This window comes from Lithobates pipiens, unplaced genomic scaffold, assembly GCF_037356315.1.
Source record: "Lithobates pipiens isolate NorthernLeopardFrog02 unplaced genomic scaffold, aLitPip1_a1.2 Scaffold_8, whole genome shotgun sequence".
NCBI classification, from domain to species: Eukaryota; Metazoa; Chordata; class Amphibia; order Anura; family Ranidae; genus Lithobates; species Lithobates pipiens.
Window position 1 is genome coordinate 464650481 of NW_027507903.1, and position 19789 is coordinate 464670269.

At 46.9% G+C, this 19789-nt stretch overlaps 1 protein-coding gene across 1 annotated transcript in view; it reads right to left on the reverse strand.

The window, feature by feature from the left end:
* LOC143960199 (uncharacterized) overlaps positions 1–19789 on the reverse strand; it is a 111292-nt gene that overhangs the window by 71786 nt on the left and 19717 nt on the right. Inside the window, exon 2 of the mRNA XM_077468524.1 lies at positions 7334–7687. Within this exon, the coding sequence (XP_077324650.1) occupies positions 7334–7687 (354 nt within the window). The remainder of the gene's footprint in view (positions 1–7333; positions 7688–19789) is intronic.

Sequence of the window (19789 nt, forward strand, 5' to 3'; positions counted from 1 at the left end):
TAGCCTATGTGGCTACAGAAGATTGTACCATTAAACTACAAAATGTGGTACCATGTTGAGTTTTACAGAAAGCAACAAACTTTTGCATACTCTAGCTCCCTCCCTCCCATGGTAAGAACCTTATACTATTTGTTTTAAGGAATAATAAGGTTACATGACTTTAGCGTAGCTCCCAAATGTCCCTGATTTAGAACAAAGAACCTCTGTCCCTCTTTCCTCCTCATTTGTCCCTCATTTTGGTCTGATCTATATAGTTGCACATAAAAGGCACTGCTTAGCTATCAAAAAGTGTTTCCCAGTAGACATGAGCAGTTTGTTTAGTTCCTAATTGAAATTCATACACATTATTTTGTTATTTGGATATATCCGAATCTCCAAATTGCAATAGTAACAAAGTTAACTAATTCAAAATAATGAAACAAAATTTCGGACGAAATTCAAATAGTTTTTGACTCGAATTTGAATAGTTTCCGAACCTAATTTGAATAGTTTTCGGATCGAGATCGAATTTCTGAAGACAATAAAATAGAATAGAAAATAAAGGAAAAGAATAGAATAGCATATAAAAGAATTTAAAAAAAAGAATAGAGTAGAAAAACTATAACCATTTCCCAAAATTTGAATAGAATGAATTTGAATAGAAAAGAATACATTAGTTGAGGTCTACTGATATATCGGCCGATTATTATAAAAATTAGGCTGATATTTAACACTGACCGCCGTTCCTCCTCCCTTCTCCACACTCAGCGCTTGATGCTTGCCAGAGCCACCGAGTGTGTGAAACTCACACGTAACTGAGAGAGGGGATAGAGAGGATCTGTCAGAATTAAGCTTGATGTCAGGGGTGGGCGGGACCTGGCTCGGGTGGACGGGACCGAGCAGCTATCATCCAGCCAATGGGATGGGATCTGGGCGGGCCGCTACCTGTATATGGCCCCACCCCTTTTCTTAAGCAGCTCAATCATTGGCTGGTGTTTGATAGATGCTGGGTCCCGCCCACCTCATCCGTGTTCCCACCCACCCCCCACCCACCCCGTCCCTGACATTAAGCTCAATTTGACAGCTCCTCTCTGTTACTTGTCAGTTTCACACACAGTTACACTCGGCTCAGTGTGAAACCTGCCAGTGCCAACCAGTGTCACCCGTCAGTGCCAACCAGTGCCACCTGCCAGTGCCAACCAGTGCAACCTGCCACTGCCAACCAGTGCCACCTGTCACTGCCAACCAGTGCAACCATCAATCAGTGCCACCTGCCAGTGCCAACCAGTGCCACCTGCCAGTGCCACCTGCCAGTGCCACCGCCAATCAGTGCCATGTGCCACCGCCAATCAGTGCCACCTGCCAGTGCCAACCAGTGCCACCACCAATCAGTGCCACCTGCCAGTGCCAATAGTGCCACCTGCCAGTTCCAAACCAGCGCCACCTGCCAGTGCCAACCAGTGCCACTGCCAATCAGTGCCAACCAGTGCCATCTGCCAGTGCCACCTGCCACTGCCAATCAGTGCCACATGCCAGCGCTACCTGCCAGTGCCATCTGTCAGTTCCAAACCAGTGCCACCGACCAGTGCCATGTGCCAAGCAGTGCCACCTGCCAGTGACAATCAGTGCCATCTGTTAGTTCCAAACCAGTGCCACCAACCAGTGACACCTGCCAGTGCCAACCAGTGCCATCTGCCAGTTCCAAACCAGTGCCACCTGCAAGTGCCAGCCAGTGCCACCAGAAAGTGCCAGCCAATGCCACCTGCCTAAGCCAACCAGTGCCACCTACCAGAGCCAACCAGTGCTATCTGTACTCAGGACATGAAGTGTGTGGTAGAGTGGAGTGGAGTGCAGGAGCAAGCAGGGAGGGGTGGAGTGGGTGAGTTTTTTTTAAATCGGCCTAAAATATTGGCCACAAAAATCGGCATCATATATCGACCATCGGCCGCCCCAATTTCTAAATATCGGCATCAGCCAGAGAAAAACCTATATCGGTCGACCTCTATACATTAGAGTAGAAAATACAAGAATTTAATTGACTAGAAGAGAATAGAAAGAAAACAACCATTTTCCAAAATTACAATTTTGAATAGAATAAATTTGAATTAGAATACAATAGAAAATAAAATAGAATAGAATAAAAAATAGAACGGAATATAACAGTTTTCTGAAATTTGAATTCGAATTGAAAAAATTTGAATTGGAATAGAAAAGAATAGAATAGAAAAAAAACAATAGAATAGAATGGAATAGAAAGAGTATAACCATCTTCCAAATTTGAAATTTCTATTAGAGTAAATTCGATTCGAATGCAATTCGAATGGAAATTGAATTCAAATTGATTCAAATTTTCCGAATTTGTTCAAATTCAATTCGACCAAATTCGGAAAATTCGAATTGATTAGATTCTTATAAATGAAACAAATTCCGAGAATGAATTAAATGAATTTAACTAAACAAATTTATGTAAATAACCAAATCGAAACAAAACTGAACCCCTTTTTTTTGTTCTGCACAAGTCTATTTCCCAGTGCTTAAAGCAGGCATGTCCAAAGTCCGGCCCGCGGGCCAATCGCGGCCCACGGTCCGGTTTTGAACGGCCCACCTGGTTATTTAAACATATACAACTTTTGTGGCCCCCGGCGCTGGGAGATCGTGAATTTCTAGCAATGGTGGGTGCATTCCTGGCAATGGTGGGGCTGCATTCCTGTTAATGGTGAGTACATTCCTGGCAATGGTGGGTGCTGCGTTCCTGGCAATTGTGGGTCTGCAGATGGGCACTGACCCTTATTTTTCTTCACAGTTCTTTATTTAAAATTTTTAATTTTTTTTTTCCTGAAGCTTCCCTCTTAAAGTGAAGGTGCGTGTTATACGCCAATAAATACGGTGTATCCAAATACAGTGGTGTGAAAAAGTGTTTGCCCCCTTCCTCATTACCTGTTCCTTTGCATGTTTGTCACACTTAAGTGTTTCGGAACATCAAACCAATTTAAACAATAGTCAAGGACAACACAAGTAAACACAAAATGCAATTTGTAAATGAAGGTGTTTATTATTAAAGGTGAAAAAAAATCCAAACCATCATGGCCCTGTGTGAAAAAGTGATTGCCCCCTAAACCTAATAACTGGTTGGGCCACCCTTAGCAGCAACAACTGCAACCAAGCGTTTGCGATAACGTGCAATGAGGCTTTTACAGCGTCCTGGAGGAATTTTGGCCCACTCATCTTTGCAGAATTGTCCTAATTCAGTTACATTAGAGGGTTTTCGAGCATGAACGGCCTTTTTAAGGTCATACCACAACATCTCAATAGGATTCAGGTCAGGACTTTGGCTAGGCCACTCCAAAGTCTTCATTTTGTTTTTCTTCAGCCATTCGGTGGTGGACTTGCTGGTGTGTTTAGGATCATTGTCCTGCTGCAGAACCCAAGTTCGTTTCAGCTTGAGTACACGAACAGATGGTCGGACATTCTCCTTCAGGATCTCTTGGTAGACAGCAGAATTCATAGTTCCTTTTATCACGGCAAGTCTTCCAGGTCCTGAAGCAGCAAAACAGCCCCAGACCATCACACTACCACCACCATATTTTACTGTTGGTATAATGTTCTTTTTCTGAAATGCAGTGTTCCTTCTACGCCAGATATACTTGGACACACACCTTCCAAAGAGTTCCACTTTTGTCTCATCGGTCCACAGAATGTTGTCCCAAACGTCTTGGGGATCATCAAGATGTGTTGTGGAGAAATTGAGACGAGCTTTGATGTTCTTTTTGCTCAGCAGTGGTTTTCTCCTTGGAACTCTGCCATGCAGGCCATTTTTGCCCAGTCTTTTCCTGATGGTGGAGGCATGAACGCTGACCTTAACTGAGGCAAGTGAGGCCTGCAGTTCCTTGGACGTTGTTGTGGGGTCTTTTGTGACCTCTTGGATGAGTCGTCGCTGCGCTCTTGGGGTAATTTTGGGCGGCTGGCCACTCCTGGGAAGGTTCACCACTGTTCCATGTCTTCGCCATTTGTGGATAATGGCTCTCACTGTGGTTCGCTGGATTCCCAAAGCTTTGGAAATGGCTTTATAACCCTTTCCAGACTGATAGATCTCAATTACTTTCTTTCTCAATTGTTCCTGAATTTCTTTGGGTCTCGGCATGATGTGTAGCTTTTAAGGATCTTCTGGTGGACCTTACTGTGTCAAGCAGCTCCTATTTAAGTGATGCCTTGATTGTGAACAGGTGTGGCAATAATCAGGCCTGGGTGTGGCTAGAGAAATTGAACTCAGGTGTGGACAACCACAGTTATAGTATGTTTTAACAAGGGGGGCAATCACTTTTTCACACAGGGCCATGATGGTTTGGATTTTTTTTCACCTTTAATAATAAACACCTTCATTTACAAATTGCATTTTGTGTTTACTTGTGTTGTCCTTGACTATTGTTTAAATTGGTTTGATGTTCCGAAACACTTAAGTGTGACAAACATGCAAAGGAACAGGAAATGAGGAAGGGGGCAAACACTTTTTCACACCACTGTAATACACTTGAGTTCATCTCTTCACCACACACAGCCACAAAGGCAAGAGAATTCTTGTTGGGCCGTGTATTAGTGCTTGGACGAACACACTTAGACCGAATTTTAATGGTTCAAAGAATGTCAGGCAAAATGGTCGGCCCTCGCGCATTTTCAGTTCATCAAATCTGGCCCTCTTTGAAAAAAGTTTGGACATCCCTGGCTTAAAGCTTCCATCCTATTTCTAAATTGCTGCATTTGTAAATTTCAAAAGCCAGTATAAAGGAATAGTAGTGGTAAAAAAACAAAAACAAAAAACACTTGTGGTTTTATCTTATCTTTGTTTTGTATAATTCTCCTTTAATGGGTGTTTGTTTTAGGCACCACTTTAATTTCATCATTTACATTCTCTCAGCCTCATTCTGACTTACAGCAACTTAACCGCACTGAACTGAACTTCCCCATATAAAACACTGCATGGAAGATAAAAAGCATGCACTATCAACATCATTCTGTGACTAATATTTGCAATAAGGTGATCTTATTGTAGAGTCCCACGTCTACAAACTATGGTAATTTTATTGGAATTTACGCAGCTTTTACTTTGACTATTTATCTCATTTCTTGAGGTGATAAAATGGCAGGGCAGTACTACCCCCCCCCCCCAATTACCCCTTTTTGGAAAGTAGACACCCCAAGGAATATTACATTTTTAAAAAAGGACAACAAAAAAATAAAAATGTATTTTGCACAAAGTTGTCACTAAATGATATATTGCTCAAACATGCCATTGGTATAAGTGGAATGACACCCCAAAATTCATTCTGCTGCTTCTCCTGAGTATGGGGATACCACATGTGTGAGTCTTTTTGGGAGCCTAGCTGTGTACAGGACCCCGAAAACCAAGCACCAATTTCAGGATTTCAAAGAGCGTAAATCGCTAATTTCACTCCTCACTACCTATCAGTTTCAGAGGCCCTGAAATGCCAAAATAGCTACCCCCCCCCTAATGACCCCTGTTTGGAAAGTAGACGTCCCCAAGCTATTTGCTGAGAGGTAAGGTTTTTTTTTTGCCTTTATTTTTCAAGTAAAAATCACATCACACGAACCACAGCAAAAAGGAGAATATGGAACAAAAAATACTGACGCGTTTCGCACTGAAATCAGGGCTTACTCATCAGCTATGAGTAAGCACTGATTTCAGTGCGAAACGCGTCCAAATTTTTGTTACATATTCTCTTTTTTGCTGTGGTTGGTGTGATGTGATTTTTACTTGAAAAATAAAGGCACAAGTTACTTCAGATTGCATCCGGAGTGTGGCTGTCCAGAGTTTCTTTTCTCCCTGTCTATTTGCTTGTGCAATTAGCTAGCACCTGGGACTCCCTTTGCCTGGAAATCAAGCCGTCTTTCTGGTGGATTGACCTGGAGCAGTGGCTCTCTCTTTTTCATATCTAATTTCTGGACTATTGGCAGCAGAGAACACAGACATATGATGAACTGGGTCAGTGGACCAATATGAGAATGTCTTTAATGCATTACCATATCAAACAAGTTCTCACATGGATTATATACTGTGTATTAAACTAAAAAGATGGACAATTAAGTAGGATAGAGGAATTTGGCATCAAAAGAGGGATGGCTGGGAGCTATGACCTGTAGTGTACAGGCAAAGTAACTAAAATGAGTTCTAAGGTCAAGTTAACCACTTGCTGACCAGCCGCCACAGTTTTACTGCGGCATAATGGCACAACTGGGCAAAACGATGTTATGTTATGTCCCTTCACCCTGCGGCTACTAGGGGCACATATGCTGCTCGCCCCCAGAGCCGATGCGAGTGACACAGCGAGAACTGTAAACTGTCTGTATAAACACACAGGTCCTGGTTCTCTGAGGGGAGAAGAGACAGGTTATGTGTTCATACAAAGTATGGACAGCAATCTGTAATCTCCCCTAGGCAGTCCCATCTCCCCTTCAGTTAGAACACACACTAGGGAACACATTTAACCCCTTGATTGCCCCCTAGTGTTAACCCCTTCCCTGCCAGTGACATTTTTACAGTAATCAGTGCATTTTTATAGCACTGATCGCTGTATGAATGCCAATGGTCCCAAAAATGTTTCAAAAGTGTCCGATTATGTCACAGGTCATGATAAAAATCGCAGATCGCTGCCATTACTAGTAAAAAAAATAATAATAAAAATGCTATAAATCTATCCCCTATTTTGTAGATGCTATAACTTTTGCGCAAACCAATCAATATATGCTTATTGTGTTTTTGTTTTTTGTTTTTTTTACAAAAAATACGTAGAAGAATGGACTAAACTGAGAAAAAAATTGCTATTTATAAAAAAAAAAGGGGGATATTTATTATAGCAAAAAAGTACAAAATATTGTGTTTTTTTCAAAATTGTCGCTCGTTTTTTGTTTATAACGCAAAAAAATAAAAACCACAGACATGATCAAATACCACCAAAAGAAATTTCTATTTGTGGGGAAAAAAAGAACGCCAATTTTGTTTGGGTGTAACTTCGCACGACCGCGCAATTGTCAGTTAAAGCGAAGCAGCGCGAATTTGCAAAAAGCGCGGTAGGCAGGAAGGGGGTAAATACTTCCGGGGCTGAAGTGGTTAAATGATATGTAAACCTTAATAATGAGCTTCTCCTATTAGTCCCTTTTGGTCAAAAAAATGGCCCAGTCATTCAGCAGCCAAATCTTCCGGGCTGAAGCTGTTAAAGACATACAAACATAATGTTGGTTACTCCGGGGTTGTCTGCAGATATCACAGCAGATTTATTGGAGTTGATGTCGGACAGATTAGTTTCCGTCAGTTAGTTATTTATAGAATCATTGTACTTACTTTCCTGAACCTTCACGGTGTAAATGTTCTTCTTGTCATTGAACCATCCAGAGATCTCCACTCTGCAGCAGAATATTCCTCCATCTTCCTTTGTCACATTAGTGATGGTCAGGGACACGTCCCCTCGCTTAATGTCTCCCAGTATTTGGTATCTATTAGATGTCGTCTTAGTCACTTTGCTGCCATCAGTCTTGATGATTCCATTATCACAATAGGTCTTAAATACAGCTGTACAGCCACCTCTTCCCCAGCACATGGAGGTTCTTCCATTATCAGTAACAGAATATGTGCAGTGTAGAGTCAATGTATGACCTTCTACAGTCCAGATTTCTGGTTCTCCTGACACCAATACACCTGCAAAGATAAATCAATATACAAATCATCTGTAACTCCAGTCAGAAAAACAAAAACCTGTTTTCTGCCAATGACAGCAGCCATTGTCCGCGTGAGAAACATTTCCCACCTGTACTCTGGGACCTGTCCCAGGAATCCCCCCCCCCCCATACTATATGACTGCTTTACACCAGACTGACAATTACATTTTATTGTTTCTGTACTGATACATCTGAACCTCGTATGTGGAGCCTAAACACCTAGATGTAGAGGGAAGAAATCAACATCACTCCATTTAGGAGGTGTTTAGTAAATGGAAATATTGACCAAAGAAGTTAATATATTTGACCAGAGTTCCCCTTTAAGTTACAGCCCTTAACCCCCGGACCATTTTGCTGGCTAAAGACCAGGGCACTTTTTGCGATTCGGCACTGCGTCGCTTTAACTGACAATTGCGAGGTCGTGCGACGTGGCTCCCAAACAAACTTGGTGTTTTTTTCCCACAAATAGAGCTTATTTTTGGTGGTATTTGATCACCTCTGTGGTTTTAATTTTTGCGCAATAAACAAAATAAAGAGCCACAATTTTGAAAAAAACACATTATTTTTAAATTTTACCATAATAAATATCCCCCGAAAATATATATAAATTTTTTTTTTCCCTCAGTTTATGCCGATACATATTCTTCTACATATTTTGGTAAAAAAAAAAAAAAAAATCGCAATAAGCTTTTATTGATTGGTTTGCGCAAAAGTTATAGCGTTTACAAAATAGGGGATAGTTTTATGGCATTTTTATGAATACATTATTTTTTTTACTAGTAATGGTGGCGATCAGCGATTTTTTTCGTGACTGTAACATTATGGCAGACAAGTCGGACATTTTTGTCACATTTTTGGGACCATTGTCATATTTATACAGCAATCAATGTTTTACAAATGCACTGATTCCTGTGTAAATGATACTGGCAGTGAAGGGGTTAACCACTCGGGGGCAGTGTAGGGGTTAAGTATGTCCTGGGGAGTGATTCTAACTTTGGGGGGGCGTGACTATGTGTGACACGTCACTGATCTCTGCTCCCGATCACAGGGAGCAGAGATCAGTGACACTGTCACTAGGCAGAACGGGGAGATGCTTGTTTACATTAGCATCTCCCCGTTCTTCCTCTCCGTGAGACCATCGCACAGAGCTTCCTGCGTGCGCCCCCAGGCTGCCCCTTAAAGGGCAACATACAGGTATGCTAGTTTGCTTGTACAAGCTCTTTTTCCAACGTATATCGGTGTGAGGCGGTTGGCAAGCGGTTAAAGTAGAACTTAATGCAAAACATTATTTTTTTTCATTTGAACAGAGTAAGTGGTAAGTGAGGGAATCATTATTTGTCACCAGAACTTGTGTCCCTGTCAGAAGATTTCCCTGCTTTTCCTGTTCTGCTGACAACCCACAATTTGGGCTTTTCTTTTACTTTTGCCCTCAATGAGATAACAATAAACAGCACAATTAGAGAGGGTGAATCTCCCTAATGGCACACAGAGATCAATGAAAAACCGACAGGTCTTCTAAACTCTCTCTATCTAAAACAAACAAAAAAAATTTTTTGCCTTTAAATTGTAATATTTTGCCTGGCACTATACTGTATATGCTTATATATAGCTGTCCTCAGACAGTGGCTAACAAGGCATATTGTCAGGTACAGGTGTAACCAGAAACACGTGGACTGCCAGAGAGAGAGCTCATAAACAGGGGCGGACTGACAACTCATGGGGCTCCCAGGCAAAAGGAGATCCTGGGGCCCCCTGTCCCTGCCCATGTGTCCCCCCCCACACTCAAGCCACACCCACATAATTTTCCATCTACATATTGCACTGTCCACACTACGTACGTTTGTCACAGAATTTCTCTGCACTATGTTCAATATAAATGTTTATTATAGAATCTAACGAAAAATAAACTTACATTAAAGAAACTGCAACAATGGTACATTTCCAAAATGAAGGATTTCATAAATGAACACAATATAACTGGTGCAACAAATGTCTCCTTAGCTAAACAGTTTGATACAAAAATAAAAAGCTCTGTCCAGCATGTTACAAAATTATGACCCTAGAATTGCTCTTACTCCAATGTTCCCGACGATACCGTACATGTGTGGCGCCATTATTGTTTACATACATGTGCTCGTCCTACACAAAGCTTCTCATATAGAGCGTGTGCAGGGGTCATGGGTGCCCTTTACATTTTTTTTTTTAAATCCTTTTTATTTACTTTATATCATTTTCACTGCCCACCAATGTAAGGGGCATTCTTCTCACTAACCACCAATTTTTCTTTATTAAAAGTTTGCAATCAATAAGCATAAAAACAATATATATATATATATTACATAAGTATATACACATTTACATAAAAATGAAAATAAATATAGCTAATCTGCTCTCAAAGACTTTGTAGCAAAAGCAAAAAATCTCAAATAATCATGTTATTACTGGGGAAGATAAATCTTACAACAACTCACACCACTACACCAGACAAACCTGCGAGGTCAAGAAACAAACCCGCACCCATTATGCATGCAGCCCTTCTTCAAAAAGAAGATACTAACCAACAAAAGCTAAGGGAGTGAAAGAAGCAGAAACCCAGAGATGGGTAGTTCACCAAAGGCAGGTCTGATATTCCTCCACGCCCTTTTCCAGACCACCCAAGGCTCCCTGCCCTTCTCAAGTCCCTACATTTTCCCAACCTCACCAAGAATATCATGCACCACCACCTCAACAGAGAGGACTTTCTTCTGCAGGGTAATCTGGTACCATGCATTCCATGTGAAGTAACGGACAATTATACTAACTAGAAAAAGTGTATCGAAATAAAAATCCCAGCGAGTCGGGAATGCCCCGTACACCCACTCCGCATAACTCACGCAATAGAAAAAGGGGATGCCTAGAGCCCTCCCCGCCCTTTTATACACCTCTATGTTAAAGGGACAATGCAGCAAAAAGTGGTCCATAGACTCCACTTTACCAACACACTCCGCTCTAGGACATTCCCAATCATCCACAGGGCGATGCTTCAAGTTCCCTCTCACATAGAGCCTTCCATGGAAAGTGAGCTAGGCTTGATTGCTAAACTTCAAAGGGATTCTTTCTAAACTAATTAAATGCAACCTCTCCCTCATTACAGAGCCTGGGCAATCCCTTAAGGCCAGTGGCACACTGAAAGCAGAGCTCAAAATCCTCTTCTTCAGAAGATTCCTGGGGAGGGACTTGATATCCTCCACTGTCACCTGCCACTGTTGAAGTATTTTCAGACACAGGGCAACATAAGTCGGAAGCTTGCCATGTCAGACTCTCAGACTTTTCACTGGCCCACCATCTTCCCAGCATTGCAGAAAAGGCCTAAAACAAGATTGAAAAATACCCACCCATCCCGGCAGGTTCTCTGCTAGCACGTTACCAAGATTGTACATTAAAAAGAGAAGAGAAAAGAAAACTATTGGGTTGACCATTCCTAGGCCACCCTCCCACTCTCTTCTAGATAGCTATTATAAACCTATGCTAAAAAGTTCTGGTAAGGATCAGGCAAGTGATATTTTCCATAATCCCTCTCCAGAACCAAGGAGGCATGCTGGTGATATTCACACTTCCTAAAGCCGCGTACACACGTAGCCGTCTGTCCGACGTACTTAGTCTGGAGGACTTCCCGCCAGACTGTCCGTCGGACTTTCCAAATGGGCTACTTGCCCCCACACGCCACTTTTTCAGCCGACTAATACGGTGTACTAAGTTCGCCGTACTATCCGCCCTACTTTTGAAATGAACGGACTCGCCCACACACGTGGAGGAAAGTCCGCTCATTTCGAGCGCGTCTCCAGGTAGGCGGGGCCCGCCCCCTTACGATGTCACAGTCCCGGAGGATGCTGGGACTGTCGCCATGTGACATGAACCCATGTGACATGAACCCATGTGACATCAACCGAAGACCCCGCCCCTTGTCCCTATATAAGTCGCCGCGTGCCTGGTCCCCGTCATTGTGAGCGGAGGACTCGGCGAGGCAACATCTGAAGAAGAAGAAGAAGAGAAGAATGGGCGGCGGCGACGGCGACAGAAGACCGGGCCACCGCTTGTAAAAGAGCTAGAAGAAGGCGCAGTGGCCTGGCAGAAGAACCGAAGAGGGGGACAAGACCCCCGAAGTCGGAAGAAGAGGCCGGCGGCGAGGAAGAAAGCCAAAAGAGCTACAAGAAGATAGCGGAGGAGTCCGGCGAGAAGACCCCCCCGAAGACGGAAGACCCCCGGAGCTGTGCAATAAATTATTTTATCTTGTGTGTTGTGTTTTTTTTGTACTTTTATTTTACAGGTGAATGGGTAGGGGTACATTGTACCCCATACTCATTCACATAGGGTGGGGGGCCGATATCCGGGGGCCCCTTATTAAAGGGGCTCCCAGATTCCGATAAGCCCCCCGCCCGCAGACCCCGACAACCAATGGCCAGGGTTGTCGGGAAGAGGCCCTTGTCCTCATCAACATGGGGACAAGGTGCTTTGGGGTGGGGGGCTGCGCGGCCCCCCCTTCCCAAAGGCACCCCCCATGTTGAGGGCACGCGGCCTGGTATTCGGCGTTGGGGTTCCCCTTTAAGTCCATACCAGGCGGTGGGGCTCCTTCGCGGGCTCCTTCGTGGGCCCCGCCTACCTGGAGACCAGCTCGAATTGAGCGAACTTTTCTCCGGGCGGGAAAAGTCCGCTCATTTTAAAAGTACGGCGGACTGGCACACACACGGCCGGATTGTCCGCCGAAATGCGAGTCCGGCGGGAAGATGGGAGTGTAAAACTACATTCTAAGTCCGCCGTACTTTCGGGTCAAAAAAGTATGCCGGAGGCTACACACGGGGGGGATTGTTTGGCGGACTTGAGTTTGCCGGACTTTTCCACCCGCTTGTTTGATCGTGTGTGTGCGGCATAAGAAGAAACTTCACCTTAGAGATCTCCCCTGGATCTCCTCTACACAAGACAAGATGATCAAGCTTCCTCCGCAAATGCTGGTAGGCAATGTACATACCAAGCTGCTACTTCTTACTTATGGCCTTGAAAAGTCCAATTGCCCTTTGTTTCACAAGTTCCCACCACTTTGACTTACTGCTACAAACGTCTAGAATAGAAACCTGTGCCTGAAAAAAAATCCTCAAAGGATTGTCTTACCTCTATATCTTCCAGGAGAGCCGATTTCAGTTTCCAGGTACCCCTTCCCCTGGGTGGAGTGTCTGAGGCTTTCAGAGTCCCAGACAGCATACAGTGGTCAGAGGACTCCACCGCCCTAAACTCAAGAGCCAAGAAAGCAGAGTTCTTCTTTAAAAAAAAAACGATATATCCTACTCTGACTATTCCCTCTCTGAAATGTGAATCCCGTGCTGCCAGTTCAATGCTCAATATGCATTTAACAGGTCTGCTTGTCTCACCATATCTCTAAAGCCGCGTACACACGGGCGGATTGTATGGCCTACTTAGTCCGTCATACTATCCGACGGACAGTCCGTCATACTTTCGAATGAACGGACTTGCCCACACACGGCACTTTTTGAGCGGACTAATACGGCGTACTAAGTCTGCCATACTATCCGCCCTACTTTTGAAATGAACGGACTCGCCCACACACGCGGAGGAAAGTCCGCTCATTTCGAGCGCGTCTCCAGGTAGGCGGGGCCCGCGAAGGAGACGTCGCTGGCCCCGCCGCCTGGTATGGACTTAAAGGGGAACCCCAACGCCGAAAAAAATCGGCGTGGGGGTCCCCCCCAAGTCCACAACAGACCCTTGTCCGAGCACGCTACCCGGCTGACCAGGAAAGGGGGGCGAGCGAGCGCCCCCCCCCCCTCCTGAGCCGTACCAGGCCGCGTGCCCTCAACATGGGGGGTGCCTTGGGGAAGGGGGGGCCGCGCGGCCCCCCCACCCCAAAGCACCTTGTCCCCATGTTGATGAGGACAAGGGCCTCTTCCCGACAACCCTGGCCGTTGGTTGTCGGGGTCTGCGGGCGGGGGGCTTATCGGAATCCGGAATCCTATGTGAATGAGTATGGGGTACAATGTACTCCTACCCATTCACCTGTAAAATAAAAGTACAAAAAAAACCACAACACACGAGATAAAATACTTTATTGCACAGCTCCGGGGGTCTTCCGTCTTCGGGGGTCTTCTCCCTGGACTCCTCCGCTATCTTCTTGTAGCTCTTTTGCTACGGAGGAGTCCGGCTTTCTTCCTCGCCGCCGGCCTCTTCTCCCGACTTCGGGGGTCTTGTCCCCCTCTTCAGTTCTTCTGCCGGGCCACCGCGCCTTCTTATAGCTCTTTTACAGGCGGTGGCCCGGTCTTCTGTCGCCGCCGCCGCCCCTTCCGTTCTTCTTCTTCTTCTTCTCCTTCTTCTCCAGGAGATGTTGCCTCGACGATCTCTCCGGCCGGAATGCCAGGGACGCACTGCGCGGCCACTTATATAGGGACAAGGGGCGGTGTCACATGGCTTTATGTCACATGGGTTGGTCACATGGGTTGATGTCACATGGGGACTATGACATCGTAAGGGGGCGGGGTCACCATGTGACACCAACCCATGTGACATAAAGCCATGTGACACCGCCCCATTGTCCCTATATAAGTGGCCGCGCAGTGCGTCCCTGGCATTCCGGCCGGAGAGATCGTCGAGGCAACATCTCCTGGAGAAGAAGAAGAAGAAGAAGAAGAACGGAAGGGGCGGCGGCGGCGGCGACAGAAGACACGCGGCCTGGTACGGCTCAGGAGGGGGGGCGCTCGCTCGCCCCCCTTTCCTGGTCGGCCGGGTAGCGTGCTCGGACAAGGGTCTGTTGTGGACTTGGGGGGGACCCCCACGCCGATTTTTTTCGGCGTTGGGGTTCCCCTTTAAGTCCATACCAGGCGGCGGGGCCTGCGACGTCTCCTTCGCGGGCCCCGCCTACCTGCATACCCGCTCTAAATGAGCGGACTTTTCTCCGGGCGGGAAAAGTCCGCTCATTTCAAAAGTACGGCGGACTGGCATACACACGGGCGGATTGTCCGCCGAAATGCGAGTACGACGGACAGTATTACGGAAATTCCGAAATACTTAGTCCGCCGGACTGCACGCTGAAAAAGTCCGCTGAAGCCCACACACGAGCGGACTGTCCGCTGAAATGTGTTTCGGCGGACTAAGTAGGCCAGACAGTCCGCCCGTGTGTACGCGGCTTTAGAAAAACTATCATAACCAGGCCTGGACTGGGACAAAAAATAGGCCCGGGCATTTTAGACTGAGCAGCCTGGGGGGGGGGGGGGGCGGCGGCGCTTTGTGGGTGCGGTTGATGATGGGATGGGGGGTTCCAGTACCTTACCCCCTCCCTACAGTGCAGACCCCCTCCCTACAATACAGAACCCCCACCTACATTACAGACTCCCTCACTACAGAAGCCCCCCTAAATTACAGAACCCCCCTACATTACAGAACCCTACTACATTACAAAACCCTCCTACATTACAGACCCCCCCTATAATACAGACCCCCCTACATTACAGCCCCCTACACTACAGAACCCCCGTACATTACAGACCTCCTACACTACAGAAGCCCCCTAACAATACAGAACCCCCCTACATTACAGACCCCCCTACATTACAGACCCCCTACTCTACAGACCCCCTCCCACAGTACAGACCACCCCCTATATTACAGAGCCCCCCTACAATACAGACCCCCCACATTACAGACCCCCTACAATACAGAACCCCCCAAATTACAGAACCCCCACATTACAGACCCCCCACATTACAGAACCCCCTTACATTACAGAACCCCCCACATTACAGTACCTCCCCACATTACATTACCCCCTACATTACAGTACCCCCCTACATTACAGAACCCCCCTACTCTACAGACCCCCCACATTACAGACCCCCCACATTACAGACCCTCCCTACATTACAGACCCTCCACTACAGAACCCCCCTACATTACAGAACCCCCTACATTACAGACCCCCCTACATTACAGACCCCCTACCTTACAGATCTCCCCTACATTACAGAACCCCCCTACATTACAACCCCCTCTACATTACAGACCCCCTCCCACAGTACAGACCACCCCCTATATTACAGAGCCCCCCTACAATACAGACCCCCACATTACAGACCCCCACATTACAGACCCCCCTACAATACAGAACCCCCCACATTACAGACCCCCCACATTACAGACCCCCTACATTAGAGACCCCCCTACAATACAGTCCCTCTACACTACAGACCCCCCTACATTACAGAACCCCCCACATTACAGAACCCCCCACATTACAGAACCCCCCTACATTACAGTACCCCCCTACATTATAGAACCCCCTAATACAGAACCCCCCTAATACAGAACCCCCCTACTCTACAGACCCCCACATTACAGACCCCCCTACATTACAGACCCTCCACTACAGAACCCCCCTACATTACAGACCCCCTACATTACAACCCCCCTACATTACAGACCCCCCTCCCACAGTACAGACCACCCCCTACATTACAGAGCCCCCCTACAATACAGACCCCCCACATTACAGACCCCCCTAAAATTCAGAACCCCCCACATTACAGACCCCCACATTACAGAACCCCCTTACATTAGAGACCCCTCTACAATACAGACCCTCTACACTACAGACCCCGCTACATAACAGACCCCCCTACATTACAGAACCCCCCACATTACAGAATCCCCCGCATTACAGTACCCCCCTACATTACAGAACCCCCTAATACAGAACCCCCATACTCTACAGACCCCCCACAATACAGACCCCCCTACATTACAGACCCTCCACTACAGAACCCCCCTACATTACAGACCCCCTACATTACAACCCCTCTACATTACAGACCCCCTCCCACAGTACAGACCACCCCTTACATTACAAAGCCCCCCTACAATACAGACCCCACCACATTACGGACCCCCCTACAATTCAGAACCCCCCACATTACAGACCCCCCTACATTACAGAACCCCCTTACATTACAGAACCCCCTTACATTAGAGACCCCTCTGCAATACAGACCCTCTACACTACAGACCCCCCTACATTACAGACCCTCTACATTACAGACCCCCTACACTCCAGAACCCCCTAACAATACAGAACCCCCTAACAATACAGAACCCCCCTACAATACAGAACCCCCTACATTACAGACCCCCCACATTACAGACCCCCCTACATTACAGACCCCCCTACATTACAGACCCTCCTACACTACAGAACCACCCTACATTACAGATCCCCTACATTACAACCCCCTCTACATTACAGACCCCCTCCCACAGTACAGACCACCCCCTACATTACAGAGCCTCCTACAATACAGACCCCCTACATTACAGAGCCCCCCTACAATACAGACCCCCCACATTACAGAGCCCCCTAAAATACAGACCCCCCACATTACAGACCCCGCACATTACAGACCCCCCCACATTACAGAACCCCCTTACATTACACCCCCCCTACAATACAGACCCCCCTACAATACAGAACCCCCCTACAATACAGAACCCCCCACATTACAGACCCCCCCCCACATTACAGACCCCCCCTACATTACAGGACCCCCACATTACAGAACCCACCCCCCACATTACAGACCCCCCCACATTACAGAACCCCCCGACATTACAGAACCCCCTACATTACAGAACCCTGCTACATTACAGACCCCCCACATTACAGAACATCCCTACATTACAGTACCCCCGCTACATTACATACCCCCCCACATTACAGAACCCCCTAAATTTCGGACCCCCTACAATACAGAAACCCCCCCTTCAGAACCATAATGTACCTTGAATCAAAGCAGGACTGCATGTCGAGTCCCCTCCCCCTGTGTAGACATAAAGGAGGAGGGAGAGGCGGCTGCTACACTTTGCCGAGCCGAGACTGATCAGAACCGCGGCCACCGTGCCAGAGAGAAGGGGAACGTTGCGGGTCCCGGCCCCCTGATGAGGTGTCACTCGAGTGCGCCGAGGAGGCTCATACGCACCCACCCTCCACTGCAAAGCACAAATAAAGCACTTAGTACACCACTGGCCGAACATCAGCGGTCGGTGTTAGAACATCGGTCCTGCGTGTCAGAGCCCGCGGCCGGCTCTGCATATCCCAAGGATGCAGACATGCGGCCCAGCGGCCCAGCAGCCTGGTGGCCCCCGGCCCACCGGAGAAAATGCCCGGTCTGCCCTATGGCCAGTCCGGGCCTGATCATAACCCAGCCTGTCTATGGAGCCTCTTCTGTCTTCAGGCCTAATTATGGTGTTAAAGTAATTTCCAAAGACAACCTGCTGGGACGTAAAAAGGAAGGGCTTGATCTCTGTGAGGAGGCATTTTCTTCCCCATATTGACTACGGTCCATAGATATTGATCAGGCACAGGTCCTGCCCCCTAACAGAGATGTCCAGGACCATGCATCTCCCCATTTCTACATCAATTACCCGCCGGCACATTACCATATCGGTTTTAAAAAGGACCACAACTCCGCTGCAGGGCTCAGCTGCAAGAGACCAAAAGGAGGGGCCGCATCTCCACTCCCTTTTTGCTAGATGTACATCAGCCAAAGTATTGAGCCAGGTCTCTTGCAAAAATAAAATCTCGGCATCAAAAATAAGGCAATCTCACAAGCTCTTGCAGATTTAATGCTGGCGACATTAAGGGTCACCACCTTTATCGGAGTGGGAACTGTCATCAGGATGATTGGGGAAGTCGTTTTATAACCTTTACCGCACTCTCATCACCAGTAACAGCTCTCTTTAAACTACCTGATTCCCCCTCATCCATGGATGATAAAGAGAAAGATATATCAGACCAGGGGTGGATCCAGAGTCTAGTCTCGGGAGGGGCACTGCCAGAAAATATGTTTTTTTGCGGGCAATTTATCAGGGCAATGGCTGGTGTTGGCGCTTCAAACATCATGGCACCATAGTTGTTATGGTGTCAGGCTGATTGAATAGCATTATTTATATTATTACAGTACAATATAAAATAAAATGGTTCAACTCACCATAATGCAGAATCAGTGGGAGCCCTGAGTGTGTCACTTGCCACGTCACCTGCCACACATTGTGGATTGTCCACTTGCCACGTCACCTGCCACATGTTGCAGATTGTCCAGTTGCCACGTCACCTGCCGCATGTTGCAGATTGTCCACTTTTCACGTCACCTGCCGCGTGTTGCAGATTTTTCACTTGCCACGTCACCTGCCACATGTTGCAGATTGTCCACTTGCCACGTCATCTGCCACACGTTGTGGATTGTCCACTTGGAACGTCACCTGCCACACGTTGCAGATTGTCCACTTGTCACGTCACCTGCCACACGTTGCGGATTGTCACTTGCTCCAAGTTCCGACATGACTCACTGACGTCACTCCTTGCTAGACGCCAGGTGGCCCAGGCGTTAGCAACAAGTGCAGGGAAGAGGCTCCACCCACCTGTTCTTCCTGGTATTAGTTGAGTCTCTCTCTCTGCGCCGCTGATCGGCTGACGTGAGAGAGACTCAGCAGAGGCAGCAGCAGAGAATGTGAGACATGTCATGCCAGTCAGTGGCAGTGCTACTATTTCGGGGGGGGGGGGGCAATTGCCCTGTTGCCCCCCCCACCCGGATCCACCCCTGTATCAGACATCCTATCACCTGACAAAACTGAAAAAGTGTTACCAAGAGGAACCCCTGCTGGGTCCGACTCTGAGGAAGAAATTACCACTTTGCTTATCCTCTTCTTTTTCTTCCTCCTAAACTTCTCCCACCCCTCATCATCTGAATTCCTCTCAACAGAGGGTGAGACATGGGATATGGACCCCTTTCCATCAGCCCCATCCCCAACCAGCACACCCACATCCCCCTGACCACGTTTGCATTGGTGAGGGACAGGGACTGGAGGCTGAAAAGGAAGATCTGCTAAACTTGCCCCCCCAGCAGCTTCTGCTAGTCTGGAGGATCTACGTACAGAAGAATTCGGGACTACCACAGAGGGGACAGACTCATCGACCACATCTCTAGGGCAAACAGAATCCAAAACAACAGATGTAACAGACACAGGAGGGACAGACTCAGGGTCCACATTACTAGGG